We start from the raw sequence: 21,889 nt of genomic DNA, 5'->3' as shown, positions 1-21,889 counted from the left end.
CCCCCCCCGTCTCTCTCCACACATGCGCTTATACACTGGGGAGTAGGGAGGAGTTTTCTCTACCCTCACCCCAATCTCCTCTACTGAACTCTGATCTTTTTCATACTTTGCACCTGTCTGATGGGAGTGGGGAGGGTTTTAGTAAGCAATACTTAATACAAAAATTTCTTTTGATTAGAAAAGGAGCCTCCCAAACAGGGCTTGCGCTTTCATTTCCAGTGGACAAGAAGTAACAACCACAGCAATAATCTTGTCTTGATTCATCATTTATCCTTATTTCTACTGGAAGAATTTCCTATCTGTAGTGCGCTGAAGAATAAAGTCCCAGCCATCAAGATAAGGCCCTAAAAATGAAGAAAGGCTCCCTAAGAAAGGCCCTTTAAGCAGACACTGGAGGACCACAGGTCAAGGATATGATAGGGAAGACTACTGGGGCATCTGGGTAATGAAGTGGATAGAGGGCTCATCTCCCTGAGTTTAGATCGGGTCTCAGGCACTTGCTAGTTGTGTGACCCTGGGCAAGTCACTTAACCCTATTTGCCTCAGTTTCCTCATCTGTAAAATGAACTAGAGAAGGAAATGGCAAAATATTTCAGTATCTTTTCTCACCCGTGACTGAAACAACTGAACAAGAAGAGAAGATTCCTGCTTAGTTCTGGGCTGGGCTAGGTAACCTCCGAGGTCCTTCCAGCTAAGTTTCTGTGATTCTGAAATAGGACCAAGGAGTGAATGAAAGTTTCAGGGTAGAACTTTCTTTTTTTTATTTAGTATTTAATTTTCCCCTAGTTACACGTAAAAACAATTTTTAACATTTGTTTTTAAAACTTTTGAGTTCCAAATTCTCTCTCTTCCTCCCCCCCCCCTCCATTGAGAAGGCAAGCAATTTGATACAGGTTATACATGTGTAGTCATGCAAAACGTATCCATAGTAGTCGTGTTGTGAAAGAAAACAGACAAAAAAAACTCAGGAAAAATAAAGAAAGTTTAAAAAGTATGCTTCAATCTGCATTCAGACACCATCAGTTCTTTCTCTGGGAATGGATGGCATTTTTCATCCTAAGTCCTTCAAAATTGTCATAGATCATTGTATTGCTGAGAATAGCTAAGTCATTCACAGCTGATTATCTTAAGATATTGTTGTTACTTTGTACCCGGTAAATTTCACTTTGCATCAACCCATGCAAGTGTTTCCAGGTCTTTCTGAAAACATCCTGCTAACCATTTCTTAAAGTACAAAAGAATTACACACCACAACTTGTTCAGCCATTCCCCAATGCATGGGTATTCTCTCAATTTCTAATTCTTTACAAGGTAGAACTTTCTAACAGCTCTCCAATCCAATGAAGGAATGGGCTATCTTCAATTTAGGTCAATTAATTAAATATTTATTAAGCTCCTACTATGTACCTGGCACATAGTGGGCAAAAGACAGTCCCAATCAAGGATTGGACTAATTGAGTTTGGAGGTCCCTTCTACCTCTGAGATTCAGATTCATTCAAAAGACTTTTGCCAGTCTTCTCCTATGAACAGAACACCTGACTAGGCTCTAAAGTCTGTGATTCCCTCTTCCCACTTGCTGCTTTTGACTTATCTCTTCTCTCCCCAACACACTCATAGTCTAAGACTCTGGATAAAGCTGGTGTCCTTCATCGCACCAAGACAGTGGACAAAGGGAAACGTCTACGGTGAGCAGGGGCAATTAATAGAGCTCAGTGAACAGTGAGCAGAACCAGGGACCAGAACCTGAGAGAAGATTAGGTGGGATAAGGGAAGTCATCAGGGTTGTTTTCTCTGTAGCTTGTTAAGTACCCAAAGTGGCATTGCAGTGTAGTGGACAATATAGATTTGAATCTCACCCCTGATAATTCCTAGCTACGTGACTATGAGTAAGTCACTTAACCTTAGTTTCTTCATCTGTGAAGTAGAGCTACCTGGAGTAGATATATTTTGTGGGATTGTTTCAGTGAGATTATGTAGGCAAATTCTTAAGTGTTATATGAATGTCAGTGATGATGATGATGATGATGTTGTTATTGTTTCTGTTGCCCTCTTCAGTAAGAAGAACTGGAGCCCATCTTGGACTGTACTAGAAGGTGGGATTCTGACCTTCTTCAAGGAATCAAAGGCCTCAATTGCTGGCAGCCTGGTGAGAGCTCCACCTAACCTTGGGTCATGGCAAGGACAATCCTTTTTGCTTTATCCCTATAGACCCAATCCTCACAGGGCAAGTTGCCCCTTGACATGTATATAACTATCCTCCTGCAAGAGAAGGAATTTCTAGGAATATAATGTGCATGTACTTTGTGTCTTCCTTACAGACATACCTTATCTGAGAAATTGGAGGGGGAAGAGAGTGACTGTGAAGATATATACCTCTCAGCACTCTTCTTCTTGGCACTGCCTCCTACATTTGGGCTACTGCCTTTATTTCTTTCCCAGGAATATTCAGTCATTTCAGTCATGTCTGATTCTTTGTGACCCTATTTGGGGTTTTCTTGGCAAAGTTACTGGAGTGGTTTGCAATTTCCCTCTCTGGCTCATTTTACAGATAAGGAAACTGAGGCAAACAGGGTTAAGTGACTTTCCCAGGGTCACCCATCTAGTAAGTGTCTGAGGCCAGATTTGAACTCAGAAAGATGAGTTTTCCTGATTTCAGGCTCAGCATGCCATCTAGCTGCCCTCAGCTAGGGCCCTGTATCCCAGAAATATATAGAGGAAGATATAGATGGGAGACTCTGGTCACCAAGTCTAAGCTGGGCTTCTCAAGCAGCTAGGATCTTTGAGTCAGGAAGACCTGAGTTCAAGTCTGGCCTCAGACTAGCTCCATCACCCTGGGCAGATCACTTAACCTTTGTCTGCCTCTGTAAAATGGGCATAATCATAGCACCTACCTCACAGAGTTGTTGTGAGGATAAAATGATTTGTAGACCTTAGACGATGATGAAGATGATGATTCCCATGCTGACCTGGTGTCTTCAGTTACTGGGGAAATGGGAAAGGTGGTCTCCTGAGACTGGAGCAAGTTGCAGGGAAACATATTTGAACATCTTATCAGCTATCTACTTCCCTTACATCTGTGGCTCCTTTCCACCCACTGGGGCTGTAGAGAGGGACTATGGGATATGGACCAAGAAGTTCATAGGACTGGAGCATAGAGGACCCCACCCCAGGGATACAGGAAGAACTCTCAGGGTGAACATTCCCTGAATTAACCACTGGACTTGAGGAGTTAAAGTCCAAAGAGGGCAAAGAATGGGGATCTAGCCTCACTATTGGAATAGTAAAATGACAAAGCAAATCCCAGACAAAGCCCATGAGAGTGTGAGCTCCCAGAGAATAGAAACTATCTTTCTTTGCCTTTCTTTATATCCCCATTGCTTACTATACTGCTGGGCACATAGTAGGTGCTCAACAAATGTTTACTGACTGGGTCGTCTTAACCCATTTAGCAGCTGGAGTAAGCCCGTGGATCCCTTCTCAGAATAATGTTTATTTTAAATGTATCATATGAAATACCTAGAATTATAAAGGGAACCACTCAGATTGAAATACGGTTATAAAAAAGTTTTTCTTTTAAAGATTACAATATCCGAGTTAAGAGCCCCTGATTATAGCACATTGAACAGGGAGTCAGGAAAACCTAGGTTCAGATCCCCCCCAAGACAGACACTTAATAGCTATGCAACCCTGGACAAGTCACTTAACTTCTTGTTGCCTCTGTTTCCTCATCTGTAAAAATAAAGTGGTTGGACCTAGTGATCTTCAAAGTCCCTTCCATCTTTAAATCACTGATCCTATTACTGAGGAGAGTTAGAATTACCCATTACTAGAGAATTATCCATTCTCCTTGCATTCAAGTTCATATATTATTGGGACAGCAAGGTGGTGCAGTGGATAGAGTGACAGGCCTGGAGCCAGGAACACTCATCTTTCTGAGTTCCAAATTTAGCCTTAGACACTTGCTAGTTGTGTGACCCTGGGTATGTCACTTAACCCTGTTTGCCTCAGTTTCCTTGTCTGTAAAATGAGCTGGAGAGGGAAATGGCAAACCACTCCAGTATCTTTGCCAAGAAAACTCCAAATGAGGTCACAAAGAGTTGGACATGACTGAAGAACACCAAAACATATACTGTTGTGTGGGGAGAACTTGGGGGGGGGGGGGGGGGGGACTGAGGGTAATTTATACTGAAAGAGCAAGTTGAATGGGGTCCACAAACAAAAAGCTGCTTATTGCCCCGAGGTCAGAATTCCTCCCAGACGGTCAACCAATCCTTGGTGTCTTAATTTCTCTTGTCAGACTGAACAGGGCATTTGCCAGATTTTTTTCTTGTTCTCTGGCTTTGGAAGTTTCATTTGAGTTGGGGAAATGAAAGGGATAAGAAGAATGAGAACTCAACAAAGATACTTCCTTCTCTTTTTTTCCAGAGACAGCCATCCATCTTGTCTACTCCAGAGTACACTGTAGACCTCCGAGGAGCTAGCCTCAATTGGGCCACCAAAGACAAGTCCAGCAAGAAGAATGTGCTACAGGTGAGGATCCTGGGACTTTTCTCTTGCCCTATAGTTGCTGATACCTCAAATCAGAGCCTTCTTATGAGTAGGAGCCCATCTTTAACTTGGATCAAAAAATAAAAACACCCAGTTCTATCAGGTAGAGCTTGCACAGTCAATATGCAGATTTTTCTATAGCCCAAATGCTTCTTTGATTTACAGTTTCTCAACAGTGCCCTTCAAACCTCTGAAAACAGTCGTATGTAAATGATCTAATGGACCACAATGCCTTGCAACCATTCCCACCTTTAGTCTTTACTTGTGATAACTGAAGCTGCCTTCAAACAGGTCCTCTCAGCACATTCATGTTGAGGGGTAGTTTTTTCTCAGGTCCTCCGACTGTCTTAAGACATTTTTCTCACAGCTGTCCTTTTTCTGCCCCTTTTGGCAGATATGATGTCTGTGGATGAAAGGGAGCAGTGCCATTACAAACACAAATATTTCAATAGATGAAGAAGAAAAGAGGCATATTTATGAAGCTGTGAACTTTTATACAGCTTTTTAAAAGTATATATTAAATTTAACAAGATATCATAAAACTGCCCTACATCTCTGTGTCTTCTCTGAATTTCCTTCTGTTATCTTCTGTGGATTATGTTTTTCCATTGATACTTCTCTTTTTCTTCTTTTTTAAAAAATTTTTTGCATCACTACCATTATCTACCAATCTACCTTAGACATTATCTACCAATTCTTCCCCATCCCACCCTCCCTTCTCCAAAATAAAAGTCTCTTATAACAAATAAGTAGACTCAAGCAAAACAAATTGACATATTTGCTGTGCCTGGAAAATGTCTGCATATCTAGTCTCTTTCTGCCAAGAGGTGAGAGGTGTGTTCCACTGCAGGATCTTGAAAACTGGGGAGGCACATGGTTAGATTTGCCCCTCTCCCATAGCTCCGCATTGTCTACAAAATTTAAAAAAACTTTCATTTATAATATCCTAACAGTTGAGGTCTTCCACAACTGGGGACCCCATCTTACCTTTCTAATCTTTTATTTCTCCCCTTCATGGGTATATTCTAGTCAACCTAGAACAGCCAATTATTCTGGCCCCTATATTCACCTTACTGATCTTGTCTTCTCCATCTTCCCTGCCTTTGCTTTTGAAGTGTTCCCTGCCTGGAATGGACCCCGCTTTTCCTCCCTCCTCCTCTCCCTCTTCCCTACCTTATTTGTTGAAGTCCTGTGAAACTGCCTAACTTGGGTGCCATGAAGCCTTACTTGACTTGTCCTGCCCACTCCCACCCCAAGGTGAAAATGAACTCTCTCCTCTGCAAGTTTCTCATGATATTTTTGCCCGTGATTCTGGTCCTCACTTTGCTCATGTCAGACTAAATAGCCTCTGGGGTTCCTGGTAGCTTTCCATCTGAGCTTCTGTGTTCCTGTGAATTGTTCCAAATTGCTCCACTTACCAAACTCCCCCTTGTTTCATAATTAATTGTGTATTTGTGTTTTCCTTCATTCAATCATAAACTCTCTATTTTTATATCCACAATGGATAATATAGTCTTATGATGTAATACAGTTAATGATTAATGAGTCACTATCACCATATTGGGAGAGGTGGTGGCTTTGGCGGTATGCTTTCCATAGGGCTCTGCCCTCTGTCTTGTCCTGTGTGACATTGTTTTAATCAGGACCTTAGACAAAGACTTTAAATGACCCTTGTACATAGTAGGTACTTAATAAATGAATACATCAGGACAGGGTGGGAAAATTCACCTCAGATTAGGGCCTTCCCTCTTCTGATCAAGAATGCCAATGTAATGCTTTACTGAAAATTACATGGAAATGTTTATCGTTCCAGCTCCAGAGCCGCGATGGCTCTGAGTACCTCATTCAGCATGACTCAGAGGCCATTATTGGGACATGGTACAAGGCGATCAGTCAGGGCATCCAGGAGCAGGTAACAATATTCATTGTGGGGAGGCATGATCTGGAATAGGAGAGCTCATGACAAGAGGAACCAAGAGAGAAAGCAGCCAATGTTCATAGATGGAATGGGTCTGTCTTCCACCTGAGAGCAAGCCTGTCCTGGGACTGGGGGCCAACATTCGCAGCCTTAAACTGGATTAGATAATTTGTTATCGCTATAGGAGAGAAATCCTTTTCCTTCTGTTTTGATTATTCTGCTGGATTATGTTGATGTGTGGGTGAGATAAGGGATGTCATTCATAGTTAGAATCAAGAGTTAGTTGAGAAGGACCAGAGGGATCAAGCTACTCCAACCCCCTCATTTTAACAGAGAAGTAAAGAAAGACCCAAAGAAATTATTGATAGCTGGCCAAATTCACAAGTCAGTAAGTAGCAAAGTGAGGATTTCATTACAACCCCCCCCCCCCCACTCAGGACCCCTCTTTGAGGTTTGTCTGTTGGTATTACATAGCCTGAGGGCACACACAGTGCAAAATGCGCATGCTTTGTGTCCAGAGCTCAGGCTACAGTGAAATTGCAAGATTTCAATTTCTTGGGCAAGTGCTGCCAGAAACATCTCAGATTCATTATGAGTTTGAATTTGAATTTAATTTTAGTTGTTGAGTATTCAGAAACCTTTTACTGTGGCCAAAGTTGTGACCCACAGTTTAAGAAGCACTGTTCCACAGCATGGTTAGATGGCTTCCCGTACCTAAAAATGTTGATTAAGGGATTGATGTCACTCTGGACAGAGGTGAGGAGAGTTGTTCTTTAGTGGTCTCTGTCTTCCGCCTTGCCCTTTTTGACTTTATTGCTATTTTTGTATTTTCATATCTTATCTGTATTTTTAAAATTAAGAGCTTAGAGACATAAATGACATGTTTATATAGCATAGTTTTTAGAAATAATTACCTCCCTCTCCATCATATAGCCTTGTGACAACCACACCAGACCTCCACTTCCAGTCAGCTCGCTCCTGAATTATTACCTTATTCTCATCCTGAATTCTAAAGGAATCAAGATGTATTCTGATATTTTCTCATAAATCATGACTCATTAATTAGCCAATTATCTCTGACCCATTTATTAAATAAAACAAGGAAAACTCCTTTCTCATAAACTTTCTCTTTTCTTTTCCCTTTCTCACATCCTCTTGCCCCCCAATCTCATAGGATTAAATAAATATAATCATTATTGACTATACAATTTATCAGTAGTATGACAAACAATAATTTCTTTAATTTTTAATATTTAAATAACATTAACTAATTTACATAATATTTAATAATAAATGTTTAAATAATATATCTCAGTAATAAAGAGAACAGCTAGTCACCTCTAGCCCTCAACTGCAACTGTTGACTTCTCAATTCTGGAAAGCCAGCCCCACTGTACTGCTCTCTCAGAATATAGGTCAGAGTCTCTAAAGAATTCTCTTTTGGGTACTTTCTCAACAACCTAGGATTTAAAGTTCTTTCAAGAAATGTCTCTTTAGGGCAGCTAGGTGGCTCAGTGGATAGAGCACCAGCCCTGGAGTTGGAAGGACCTGAGTTCAAATCCAGCCTCAGACACTTAACACAAAAACTAGCCATGTGACCTTGGACAAGTTACTTAACACCTATTGCCCTCTAAAAAAACAAAACAAAACAAAAGAAATGTCTCTTTAGTCTTTCTCAAAGGTAATGTAGTCTCTCAGGAAAGAGGTTCCTTTAGTCCTTCTACTTTGTTCCTGTGAAAGTCTCTCTCCTGGGGGGTGACTAGGTGGCACAGTGAGTAGAGCACCGGCCCTGTAGTCAGGAGGACCTGAGTTCAAATACGGCCTCAGATTTTGCTCAAAAAACAAAAAAGTCTCTCTCCTGGTGTGCCAGTCAACAGTCTCTAGATGACAGTTTTACTTCTACTCTCTTCCAAATTCTATTCCTGATTAAAGATAGAGTGATAATGCCCAAATCTCTGTGAAAGGGGCTACTAAAACTGGAGTTAGACTTACTAATTTTGTGGATGGCACAAATGTGAGACAGAGAGGTAATCTTAGGTGCCAGAATCAGCATTTAAAAGCATTTACACAGGATAACTCTATGGGCCAGAGAACTAACAACATGAAATTTTATAGGGATACATGTAAAATAAGGGTCATGGTGACCAAGAATAGGTGGCAATGTAACATATGCCCCCTGATAAAATGGTGCTGTGTGTGAAGCAGCACAAAGAATGTCATCCCAAAACTCTGTGACCAGAAGGACGGGTTGACTGGTCTTTTATCAAGAGGGAAGGAGGTCTCATAGATATTGCGTGGTCCACAAAATATGAAGTGATCTGGAGGAAAACCCCCAACACCATGGGAGGGACCCCCGCAGAACCCTCATGGGAGGATGTGCATAAGGAAGATTTAATAATAAATGTAATTTATTATTACTATATAATATATAATTATAGTGTATCTGATTAATAATAAATGTAATAAATGGTAAGTCACAGGTTGGCTATGATCCATACAGCTGGAAGGCGTACCCACATTGATGAGATCACTAGTCCATCAAAGTATCAAAACATAAAATCCCACGTGGGTTTAAAATAATCAACTGTAGAGGTACAGGATAGGGAAGTTCTGACTTAACAGTTGTTAATGAGAAAAAAAAACATCTAAAGAACAGGAGTTCTTAACTCAAGGTCCATGGATAGATTTCAAAGGAGTCTATGAACCTGGACAGGAAAAAAATTACATCTTTATTTCAATATATTGTTAGTTTCCTTCATAGTCTTATGTATTTTATTTTATTTTCATTTTTAAAAATTTTTTTTGGAGGGGGAAGGGCAGGGCAATTGGGGTTAAGTGATTTACCCCAGGTCCTCCTGACTCCAAGACCGGTCCTCTGTTCACTGCACCACCTAGCCACTCCCCTGTATCTTATTTTATTTTTTAAAAAACATCCTTCTGAGAAGCAGTCCACAGGCTTCACCATTCTACCAAAGGGGTCCATGACACAGCCCTGCTTTGTAGGCATGAATAGACTGCAAGCTTGATATGAGCCAATGGTATATAATAAGATCGTAGATTTATAGCTGAAAGAGCTCTTAAAGGCTGTCGAGGTCAACTCCTCCCTGTAATATAATGCCAAGGAAAGACAACTTCCCAAGGTTCAGAATACCAGCATAGGTGCTCTCCATTTTATTCAGTGACAAACCAAGAACAGAGAAGGTCAAAACATGACATCATTCAAAATACAGCATTTACTAAGCGTGATTAAATAATCTCCAAGTACTACCCCACCCCAGGACCTTCCAATCATTCAATCAATTACAAAGTCCCTGTTCTAAATACTTCTCCACCCCTAGGCTGTACCTTCATTTGGTCCACCACAAAGCCCCTCTTCTCAAATGGAGATTAGTTTCCAATCTAAGTAAAGTACATTCATTTGTTCAACCATAGAACACAAAAAGGTCAAAAGTTCCCCACCCCAGGATCACAATTGAATCTACCCCAGAGTTACATCAAGTTTAAGCACAGCACTTAATACCCAAATGGAGGTCTTTTCTTCATCTTGACATGAGGAAAGTTCTCAGCAATCTTAGTTCCTGGGGAGACAAGGCTTAGCAAGGCCACAAGATACATTGCCAGTCTCTTCATTAATTCATCCTCTGTCTGTAGAACAGTCCTAGAACCCCTGAAAACATTAGCAAAACCCTCTCCCAGGATTTCTGTAAACATACAACAAGAAAATCCTTCTTCAGGGCTTCTGAACCAACAGAAAGGTTCCCAGACCCCTGCAACAACAGCACTGTCCTTCACCAGTGGACAGTATTCACTCTCTGTCTGCAGGACAGTCTCAGGAACTCTTAGCCAACAGCCAGGTTCCAGGACTTCTTCAACAAAAGGACTGTCTTTCACCAGTGGACAAATCTGGCAAAACAACATCAAAACAGACAGACAAAGTACCAGCAAAACAGCCATGTCTCCTCAGTCCTTGGCAGCTCAGGGGGCAGGTCTCAAAAGTCCAGGGTGATTCAAAGTGGCCCCCGGCAATCCTTCTCAGTCTCTCTCTCTGCCTCCACGTGGGTGCTGCTTCCAAAAAGTTCTTCTGCCTCTCTCTTGTCTCTCCAAATCTACGTCACCAGCTCCTCCCAGCTCAGGACTTTCTTTTCACATCAACAAGTCCATCCCACAGGTGGGATTAACAAGCTCTGGATTTTAACACAATCAATTTAAAAACCAAGCCAATACAGGGGAATCTTAAATTGCCATTACTATCACACTCCCCATTTTTCAAATAAGAAAACGTAGGCACAGAGAGTTTAAATAACTTGCCCAGGATCACACAGCTAGTGTCTAAGGTGGAATTCAAACACGGATCTTCTGGACTCCCAAGCCCAGTGCCTTTTCCATCAAACCAGTTGCTCCCAAAGTGCAGTCCTGAGATCTCTGAGGGTCTCCAAAACCCTTTTAGGAGGTCTGTGAGTTCAGAGCAATTTTTATATAATATTACAATGTTTTAATTTCTATTATAGTAGATATCTATAGAAAGAATTCACAATACAAAAGCTCTTTGGGATCTTGAATTTTTGAAAGTATAAAAGGGTCCTAAGCCCAAAATAATTGAGAACTATTGCACTATCCCATGCTACCTTTCAAATTTATAGGAAGATAAATTTCAGCTTGATAAAGGGAAAAACTCTCCAGTCTCCAATAATGAAAATTTATCTTACGAGATAGTGAGCCCCATCACTGTGAGTATTGAAACAGATCAGACCCCAGAGGAGAATCAGGAATTCTATAGATGGGATTCCTACTTTGGGAAAGGGAGATTTAAAAAGAGGACCTCTTTCAACTCTGAGATTCTATGACTCTAGTCCACAGACATCTATCCTGAGACTGACAGTGAAAACAGTGTTGACTTTGGGTCCAGTGAGCAGCTGGGAGGTGGAAGGGAGAAAGAAGAGGAAAAGAAACATCCTAGTAAGTAAGACCAGGAACTAGGAGGTGGTGGGAGATATGGGGAGGCGGGCGGAAGAGGGAAGAAAAGAGTCTTTCATCACAGGGCAGGGATGTCTTGCCCCAACTCCATCTCAGTGGTTGACGACTTGGAGAGAAATCTTTAAGTAACCTTGTTGTAGGATGAAGAAGTTCTCTTTGAAGGTTATTTGGTACCTAGGGCCCTGGGCTCCCAGGTAGCTCCCCTAATGGATGCTGGGCTTGCCACCCACAGTGAGTCCCATGGGTCCTGAGAATGACTCCAGCAAGGTTCGGCACAAACTCCGAAAATTCTTATTGAGGAGACCAACACTGCAATCCCTTCGGGATAAGGGCTACATCAAAGGTAGGTGTGTGTGTGTGTGTGTGTGTGTGTGTGTGTGTGTGTGTGTCTGAGCACACACACACACACAACAGATTGTCAAGATGGGAGGCATGATGGGTAGCATGGATAGTATAAGTTTTTTTTCTCTCTTTTCCACCTCCTTTCTCCTCCATAAGAAAAAAAGAAAAGAAAAAGAAAACTTTTATAACAAACATGTATAGGAAAAACAAATTCCCCATTGTCCATGTCCAAAAATGTATGTCTCAGTCTTCATCCTGAACACATCACCTCCCTGTCAGTAGATGGGTTGCATGCTTCATTATCGGTCCTCTGGAATCATAATTGGCCATTGCATTGACCATAGTTCTTCAGAATTCCCAAACCATTTTCTGTGCAATGATGTTATAGTATAAATTATTCTCCTCTTCCACTCTGTATTGTCTTTTTAGGTTTCTCTGAGTCCCTCTTGTCATTTCTATATGTAGCTCAAGAGTTGTGTGTGTGTATTTTGTTCCACACCCTGCCCCACCCTGGATCTCTGTTTTCTGAGTGCCAACGAGAGGGGGCATCTGGAGGCAGCCTTCATGGTACTTGAGCTCTGGTTCTCCCTGTCTACCCTTCCAGACCAGGTGTTTGGCTGTGCATTGTCTACGTTGTGTGAGCGAGAGAACAGCCTCATACCCCGCTTCGTCCAACAGTGTATCCGGACAGTGGAGTCACGGGGTATGTGGGCACTAGGACCTGTTCTCATCCCCCATTCCCCAGAGGGGAGCTCCTCAGGCCTAGGGAGGACGGGGGCAGGGCTGGGGTTCAGGAAAGCCAGGGGAGCCTTCCAGTGACTGGTATTCTGACTCTCCCCTCCTTCTTGCCCTCTAGGCTCAGACTTCTCTTCTACCTCACCCTGACTCTTTATTGAACTGGGTACTAGGTGAGGTCCTATACTGAGCCAGGAGGAGAGACCAAGAGCCCTGCCCTTTCAGGAGGTGTGGAGTGGGGGTGGGGAGACCTAATCTGCAATACAGACGCAGTTAGACATAATGTCCTTATCATCATTAATTGCTCCTTATGACAAATGAGAGCATGTAGTTTATAGAGATAAAGAGAGGACAGAGAGGCAGCCAAGGAAGGCTATGAATCAAATCAGAAGATAAATACATGACTTGTTGAGAGTAGATAAAGTATCGCTTGTTGGGGTAAGAGGTGGTAGTGGGGAAAGGGGGATTAGGTCCCTTCTGTCCCTCAGTGAATCCAGGAGGGCTTCCTGGAAGAAGTGGAAACCAACTTCTCTCTCAACTCTGCTAGGGTTGGACATCGATGGACTGTACCGCATCAGTGGGAATCTGGCCACCATCCAGAAACTACGTTACAAAGTGGACCATGGTGAGTCTACCTGAGTCTTCTTTTTTCTTTTAAGCTAAAGAATGTGCTAAGACACCTTAATTGGAGGTGGTACAGTGAGGAAGTATTTTCTATTGGGTTCTGTAGTCCACAGAGAAGTCCTTGAAGTTCCCATAGTCCTCTTTCCCCCCACCCCTCTTTTGGAGGCAATCAGGGTTAAGTGACTTGCCCAGGGTTGCACAGCTAGTGTCCAAAACCACATTTGAACTCAGGTCCTCTTGATTTCAGGACCAGTGTTCTATCCACTGTACCACCTAGCTACCCCCTTCCCATAGTCCTCTACCAGGATATTTCCAGGCCAGTCTCCAGACATATGAGAAAGTTGAGTGGTGAGGGGGATTCCCTTGGCTGAGATGGCTATGAAAAATCCCTCACACCTGCCCCATGGAATCTGAGATCCTGTGTCAATTCTCTCAAACTTAGCCAAGGCCTTGTTTGGATTCCTCGGACCCCAATGCCTCTTCCCTCCTTGCCCAAGGCATGCTTCCCCGCTCTTTCCCCTCTCCTCCTAATGACAGTTGGAAAGAGAGGACTGGGGCCAGCTCTCCTCACTCCCACCCCTCTCTTCTCTTCCTCCTTCAGATGAGCGGCTGGACCTGGATGATGGGCGATGGGAGGACGTCCACGTCATTACCGGGGCGTTGAAGCTCTTCTTCCGGGAGCTGCCTGAGCCCCTCTTCCCCTTCTCTCATTTCCGCCAGTTCATCGCAGCCATCAGTGAGGAATGGGGCCTGGGGGAGGGCAGGGTAGTGGTGGTGGTGGTATTGAACTTACAGGGAAAAAATAGAAATGGAGAGATGGAATTATATAAATGGTCGTAGTCCCATCAGGTGTCTCCCTGGGAAGGTCGACTCCTTTATTAATAAATACCGACATTTCTAGAGCACTGTGAAGTTTGCAAAAAGCTTCATGTACATTATCTCATTTGCTATGTGCTATGGGTAATATCGTCTCCATCTTATAGATGAAGAAACTGAGGTTCAGGAGGCTAAGTGGCTTGCTCAAAGTCCCATAGCTCTTAAATATCAGAGGTGGGATTTGAACACAGTTCCCTATTGACCCCCAAGTTCAGCATTCTTTCCACTACAGGCAGCTTCTTTCATCCCCTCTGGGTTTCTCAAGAATGCCTCCTCCAGCCCTGTCCCCTAAATATCAGGAAGATGCTGCAGAAGGAAAGACTTTATTCAGTTGAGGGTGGGAATTCTTCCTTGCAGCAGCTAAAGAACTATTTCCAGCCCAGATCCTCTGACTGAGTTCTCTCTCTCCCTGTACCCACACCCTCACCCCAGAACTCCAGGATCAGACCCAGCGGAGCTGCTGCATCCGGGACCTGGTGCATTCCCTTCCAGCCCCCAACCAGAACACCATGCGTCTCCTCTTCCAGCATCTTTGCAGGTGAGGAAAGGTCTTTCCTCTTTTATTGGGGAGAGGGGGAAGCCCAGAGGGGTTAACCCTACAACTCTGAGACACTGGGACTTGGCATATGAGCTCACGCTCCACAGAGTCCTTGATGGGGTTAGGGGGAGCCCCGTGTTCCCCATCCACAGCTTGTCTTTTCACCCTGATCCCTGTGCCTTTCCTCCCCAGGGTGATCGAGTACAAAGAAAAAAACCGCATGTCCATACAGAGCGTGGCGATTGTCTTTGGGCCCACGCTGCTGCGGCCTGAGTTTGAGGAGGGAAACATGCCCATGACCATGGTGTTTCAGAACCAAGTGGTTGAGCTGATACTCCAGCAATGCAGAGACATCTTCCCCCCATGCTGACCCAGCCCTACCGAGGCCAGGGCGTACCTGGACAGTGGGATGTAGACACAATGGGGTGGGAGGGTACAGAAAGGGGAAGGGGGAGATCAATTTAACCAATAAATGGAGAGAGTTTCCTTTGTGCTGGGCTTGTTGTCCTGTGGCTCAGCAGGGTGGGGGTCTCTAGCAGGTGTTGGGCACCCAAAAATTTGGTAGAAAGGGAGGGGATAGCCTGCATCACTCTCCCCTTCCCAAATCTCTCCTCCCCCTCTGTCCCTTAGTGCAGAAAGCTAGAATGATGGGTTTCAGAGTCGGAAGGGACTTTAGACATCATCTTGTCCAGCCCCCTTACTTTATGGATAAGGAAAGAGGCCGCATGGGGCCAATGGGGAAACACCCATTGAGTGACTTACCCAGATCACTTAGATGTTAGTGTAGAGAGAGGTGAGGGGAATAGCAGGAGACAAGGCTATAGGTAGAGAGGGGTGTCAGGCTGCAGAGCCCTGAACGCCCGAACAAAAAGGAGTTTGAATGCTATTTGGCTGGCAGTAGGGAGCTGCGAACAATTTATGAGCAGTACCACATGACCCATTGAAGGAGGAAGATAGGTTCCCAGGTTATTTTTCAAGGCCAAGGTGTTCCTAGGTGCTCACAGTGGCCTTCTACCCTCTGTGAATCCAGGATCTCTCAGCCCACATCCTCCTTAAAAGACAACAATTAGAGAAATGAGTAAGCACCCCATGCTCAGCCTAGGGTTAAGAATGACAAAACAGGGACAAATGGAAAATGGGACAGCCATGGAATGAGGCCCTTATCTTAATTTTAATCTTCAGGCCATGAGGCTCACAGTCTTTATCTGTGATGTGGTGTACCCCTAAACCCCTGGAAAGGCAAATTCCTTGCCCTTGACCACCATCAAAGGGACTCAGCCCTGGGGACTCCACAGTGACCCCTAGTGACCAGTTTAGGTAATAAGAAGGACCACAAGTTTTATATGAACAGCAGCTAGGGAGCTTAGGAAGTGGAGTTCTTGAACCCTACTGCCTAAAAGAAGCCTGTGGTATAAGTCATTGGATCTGAGACTTTTTTAGTTGCTCATGCCTATCAATAAAAAAGTGGGAAAACACACTGCTAATATGTGTGTATTTACTTATTTATGATAAATTATATACATGAATTGTATAGGAAAAGCAGCTTTAGCCTAGTGGGTACAGAGCTGGTTGGGAAGCCAGCAACACCTGAATTGTAGTCCTGCCTTTGACATGTGATGGCTTTGTGACCCTGGGCAAGTCATTTAACCTCCAGGTGCTGAAAGTTGCAGGGAAAATGCCAACCTGAATTGGGAGAGAGTTTGAGCATGTGGGAGTTCCCAGTATTATTAATAACACAGATCTAGCCCTTATTCCTATTATTGTACTAATAATTTTGTACATTATAATACACAAAAACAGACATTTTAAAAGGACCAATGAAGAAATCCTATTTGATCCTAAAATCAACAGAAAACCACCAGAGTTAATTAGAATTAACTGAGTAATATACAATAAACCTGGAAGGGTAGGTTATTGTCAGTTTGTGAAGGGGAAAGGGGGAAGGAACAAGCATTAATTTTTGTTCAGTCATTTTTTCAGTAATATCTGACTCTTTGTGTCATCATTTGGGGTTTCCTTGGCAGAGGTAATAGAGTGGTTTGTCTCTTCCTTCTCCAGCTCATTTTGTAGATGAGGAAACTGAAGTAAACAGGGGTATGTGACTTGCCCAGGGTCACACAACCACTAAGTGTCTGCAGTCACATTTGAACTCAGGTCTTCCTGACCCGAGGCTCGATGCTTTATCCACTACACTATCTAGCTGCTCAAACATTAATCAAGCACCTACTATGTTCTAGGCACTGTATAAATGCTTTACAAATATTATATTTGTGAAGCAGGTACTATTATTATTCCCCATTTTGCAGATGTGGATACTGAGGCAGACAGAAATTAAGTGACTTGACCAGGGTCACACAGCTAGTTAGTGTCTGAGGCCATATTTGAATTTGGATCTTATTGACTCTAGGACCAAGGTCTCATCCAATGTGTTACCTAATTGATTGAAGGACTTAAAAGGCTAAAACAGAAAAGCTTCTATTTTTTTCAAGAGGCAAGAGGGTCCTTAATCCAAGAGAGTGACATCTGACATGCACTTAAGGAAAAATCGGTGATTGCAGAGTGAGGAAAATGAATTAGAAGAAGAGATACGAGGCAAGGAGGCTAATGCAATCATCCAGGTGAGAGGTGATGAGGGCCTGAGCAGGGCAGTGGCAAGGTGAGTAAAGAGAGGGAGACAGATGTAAGAAAGGCTGGGAGGTAGAAACAAAAATGTTTGGCAGCTAATTGGTTTTATAGAATCATTCTGTCAGTAAGCATTTATTAAGTGCCTACTGTGTGCTAAATGTGGGGGATACGAAGAAGGGTCAAAGTCCCAATCTGAAGGAGTTCATAGTCTAAGACAGTCTATACAGGCATTAATACTATTTATATATTATTATATATAATAAAATATAATTATATATTATTCTTAATATATTATATAATATATTAATACTAGCATTAAGGTGGGGTTAGGAAAAGATGCATGTAGATTTTCAGGCAGGATTGGAACTGTGACTTGAAGGTTGCCAGGGAAGCTAGGAGGTGGAGACGAGGAGAAAGAGCGTTGAAGGCATGGGAGGCCGCCAGTGAAAATACCGGAGTCTGGGCCCTGGCATGGAGTGTCTTGTGAAAGGGATGATGGGGGAGGGGTAAGGTGTAAGAAGAACGAAAAGGTTTGGAATGCCAAACTAGGATTTTACATTTGGCCCTAGAGGTCCTAGAGAGTCACTGGAGGGAGAGTGAAGAGCTGAGTCTGAGCCCGAGTGCAAAGCATGGCACCTCGAAAGGTTCCTGCCCCAGCCATACCATTATGGGCAGCTAGGGTTAGTGGGAGGAGAGAGATGTCCTGAGCAGCTGCTGTGGGGGCCTGAGTAATAATGAGGTTGTAATTGCTTTAGGGCAGAAATTGGGAGCCTGGACAAGAAGGAGGGGGCAGTATTGGGGATTATTGGGGAATAAAGATGGGTAAGTACTGGAAACATGCCCTGCGATTAACTATCAAGTAGGATAGGATTAGACCCCTTTTTCATCTTCTGATTGACTGATCATTGACCTTATTGGGGTCAGGCCATAGCCTTAACTTGAGAAACTACTGGTCTAGAGGAGAAGTCGAGAGCTCACATTTAGTACTCAGTAATTGTTGGTGCTGTCATTTCAGTTGCATCTAACTCTCCACAATCCCATTTGGGGTTTTTTCTTGGCAAAGGTACTGGAGGTTTGCAATTTCTTTCTCCAACTCATTTTATAGATGAGGAAACAGGCAAACAGAGTTTAGTGACTTGCCCAGGGTCACACAGCTAGTAAATGTCTGAGGTCAGATTTGAATTCAGGAAGTTCATAGTAACTAATTACTACACATAGTAACTTCCTAACTCCACTGCACCCCCTAGCTACCCTATTTCCTCAGTGCTCTCTGAATAGGAACATTCATAACTGCAGTCTAACTGCTTTTTACTATTTCTTGATGTCTCATGGAGTCAAGAGATTTAGTCATAGCTTCCACTTGCCCAATTCCAATTTTTAAGGAATTATTTTCTCTAGTAAAATTTTGTACCTCTTTTTCCATTTAGCCAATTTTGCATTTAAGGAGTTCTTTTTTTTTTAAATATCTTTTTTTAATTAATTTGTTTGTTTCCTTTTAGTTTACAGGATTCAATTCCACAATTCCTTGAGTTTCACATTTTGTTCCCCTCCCTCCCCTCCCCCCCATGGCGGCATATAGTCAAGTATAGGATCTGTAAATACTTTCACATTATACATTAGTCAGGTTATAAAGACGGATTATACCAGCTGGAATGAAAAATGGTAAAGAGGACATAAAACCAAATAAGAGAAGGAAAAAGATCAGGTATTTTGCTTCCACCTCAATATAAACTCAGTTCTTTCTAGTTCTTTCTCTGGATGCACATATTTCTCTCCATCATGAGTCTTTTGGGATTGACTTATATCACTGCATTGCTGAGAGGAGTCCAGTCTATCAAAGTTGGTCATCACACATACGTTGTGTCTGTAATTGTGTACAAATTTCTCCTGGTTCTACTCTTCTCACTCAGCATCAGTTTGTATAAGCCTCTCCAGGTAAATATGAAGACCGTCTGCTCCTTGTTTCTTATAGCACAATAGTATTCCATAACATGCATATACCACAACTTGTTCAGCCATTCCCCAATTGATGGGCACCCCCTTAATTTCCAGTTCTTTGCCACCACAAAAAGAGCTACTATAAACATTTTTGTACATATGGGTCTTTCTCCCACTTCTATGACCTCTTTGGGATATAACCCTAGGAGTGGTATTGCTGTTTCAAAGGGTATGAAAGTATTTATAGCCCTTTGGGCATAATTCCAGATTGCTCTCCAGAAAGGCTGTATCAGTTCACAACTCCACCAGCAATGCATTAGTGTTCCAATTTGCCCACATCCTCTCCAGCATTTACCGTTTTCCTGTTTTGTCATCTTAGCCAATCTGACTGGTGAGATGTGGTACCTCAGAGTTGTTTTGATTTGCATTTCTCTAATCAATAGTGAATTAGAGCATTTCTTCATGTGCTTATAGATATCTTTAATTTCTTTCTCTGAAAACTTCCTGTTCGTATCCTTTGACCATTTATCAATTGGGGAATGACTTGTATTCTTATAAATTTGACTCAATTCTCTGTATATTTTAGAAATGAGTCCTTTGTCAGAGACATAGGTTGTAAAGATTCTTTCCCAATTTCCCACCTCCCTCTTAATCTTGGTTACATTGGCTTTGTTTGTACAGAAGCTTTTCAATTTCATGTAGTCAAAATTATCCATTTTGCATTTTATAATGTTGTCTAATTCTTGTTTAGTAATAAAGTCTTTCCCTCTCCACAAGTCTGATAGGTAAACTAGTCCTTGTTTTAGGAGACTGCTTACAGTATCAACCTTTATACCTAGATCATGCACCCATTTAGACTTGATTTTGGTATATGGTGTTAGATAATGCCCAGTTTCTGCCCTACCATATTCCAGTTTTCCCGGCAGTTTTGTCAAATAGTGAATTTTTATCCCAAAAACCAGGGTCTGGGGGTTTATCAAACAATATATTACTATAGTCCTTGACTTCTGAATCTCGTGTGCCTAATCTATTCCATTGATCCACTCCTCTATTCCACCCTGGTGAGACACACCTTTCCTGCCAACCTCCTAAGTTGTCTTGGGCTGGAAAATTGTTTCACCCAAACTTTTGTTGGTTCTGCTGCCCCAGAATTCATTTTGAGGTATTATTTTAAGGTTGTTTGAAGGGGGAAAAAACTGTCAAGACAAGTGGCACAGTAAATAAAGCCCCGGTCCTGGAGTCAAGATAGATCTGAGTTCAAATCCAACCTCCCATACTAGCTTTGTAACCCTGGGTAAGTCACTTAACTTCTGTCCACCTCAGTTATATAATCTATAAAATAGGAATAGTAATAGCACCTACCTCTCAAGGTTATTGTGAGTTACAAATGAAATAATAACTATTTATCACAGTGCCTGGCACATAGTACAAACTATAAAAATGTTAGCTATTATTATCATCATTATCACATGAGTTCAAATCCAGCCTCAGATACTTACTGTTTGTGACACTAGACAAGTCACTTAACCTCTATGCCTCAGTTTCCTTAACTGTAAAATGGGGATAATAATAGCACTTCACTGATATTATTGTTTAGTACAGTACCAGGCATATAGCAGGTCCCTAATAAATGCTTGTTCTTTTCCACTGTGAAATGAAGAAAATAATAGCACCTACCTCACAGGATTGTTGTGAGGATCAAATAAGATATTTATGATGCACTTAACATGGTGCCTGGCACACAGTAAGTGCTTAATAAATGTCTGGTTTCTTACCCTTTTTTGTCTTTAGTGCTAAGACGTTAGGGTTGGCTACTTCTTTAAAAAAAAAAAAAAACAACCTCTGAGGGGTGGCCAGGTAGCACAGCAAGTAAGAGCACCGGCTCCAGTGTTGAGAAGACCTGGAGATCAAATCCCGGGCTCAGACACTTAGCACCCACCCAGAAACACCTGGCCGTGTAACCTTGAGCAAGTTACTTAACCCCAATTGCTTAGGGGCGGCCAGGTGGCTCAGCGAGTAAGAGCACAGGCTCCAGTGTCAGGATGACCTGGATCAAATCTGGGCTCAGATACTCAGCACCACACCCAGAAATAACTGGCCGTGTAACCTTAAGCAAGTTACTTAACCCCAATTGCTTAAAAAAAAAACACAACCTCACAAACTAGGAAATCATTGATCAAATGTGAACATTCTCATATACAGAGAAGGTCAGAAAATGGGGATTGTGTGAAACTGTGACTCTACTATGTGTATCTTGCTTTTTTCATTTGGATGTATTGTAAATTTAACATTGTTGTATCAATGCCGGTCCTGCTTGTCAATGTCTTCTTTTGAACCCTCCTTTCTGTCCTCTGTGTATTTTTAAATGTTTAATATTCTTTACTTTCTCTCTTTTTATATCTATCACTACACTCTCTTCCTACTCCCCACTCCCAATAAAAGCACTCATAACAAATGGTTAGTCAAATAAAATGATTTTGTATTGTGAATGCCATGTCTTAAAACGTATTTCTCATTTTTTCACCTATAATTCATCACCTCTCCAAAAGGAAGTGGGAAGTGTGCTTCATCATCAGTCTTCTGAAGTCACGACTGGCTATTGCATTGATTCGTGATCTCAAATCTTTCAAAGTTGTTTTTCTTTACAATAAATGGCCATTATATAACTAGTTCTCCTGCTTCTCTCACCTCTCTCTGCATCAGTTCATCCACGTCTTCCCATACTTCTTTGGATTCTGCACATTCATCATTTCTTATGGCAATTATATTC

The 21,889-nt window shown here is 42.4% G+C and overlaps 1 protein-coding gene across 5 annotated transcripts in view; it reads left to right on the top strand.

Annotated features, from left to right (window-relative positions):
* ARHGAP27 (Rho GTPase activating protein 27) overlaps positions 1 to 21,608 on the top strand; it is a 67,143-nt gene extending 45,535 nt beyond the window's left edge. For all 5 annotated transcript variants that reach the window (XM_069076190.1, XM_069076189.1, XM_069076191.1 and 2 more), the window contains 11 exons: positions 1,619 to 1,686; positions 2,057 to 2,147; positions 4,427 to 4,531; positions 6,363 to 6,461; positions 11,318 to 11,423; positions 11,674 to 11,784; positions 12,388 to 12,486; positions 13,066 to 13,143; positions 13,744 to 13,878; positions 14,451 to 14,556; positions 14,749 to 21,608. In XM_069076190.1, coding sequence (XP_068932291.1) covers positions 1,619 to 1,686; positions 2,057 to 2,147; positions 4,427 to 4,531; positions 6,363 to 6,461; positions 11,318 to 11,423; positions 11,674 to 11,784; positions 12,388 to 12,486; positions 13,066 to 13,143; positions 13,744 to 13,878; positions 14,451 to 14,556; positions 14,749 to 14,926 — 1,176 coding nt within the window. In that variant the 3' untranslated portion in view covers positions 14,927 to 21,608. The remainder of the gene's footprint in view (positions 1 to 1,618; positions 1,687 to 2,056; positions 2,148 to 4,426; positions 4,532 to 6,362; positions 6,462 to 11,317; positions 11,424 to 11,673; positions 11,785 to 12,387; positions 12,487 to 13,065; positions 13,144 to 13,743; positions 13,879 to 14,450; positions 14,557 to 14,748) is intronic.
* Positions 21,609 to 21,889: the final 281 nt, after the last annotated feature.

Source organism: Petaurus breviceps, unplaced genomic scaffold (assembly GCF_028583685.1).
Source record: "Petaurus breviceps papuanus isolate PSGF00001 unplaced genomic scaffold, PetGlider_PUasm1.0 90925, whole genome shotgun sequence".
Taxonomy (NCBI): domain Eukaryota; kingdom Metazoa; phylum Chordata; class Mammalia; order Diprotodontia; family Petauridae; genus Petaurus; species Petaurus breviceps.
The sequence above is the reverse complement of the archived record's forward strand: the minus strand, read 5'-3'. Positions and strand labels throughout refer to the sequence as shown.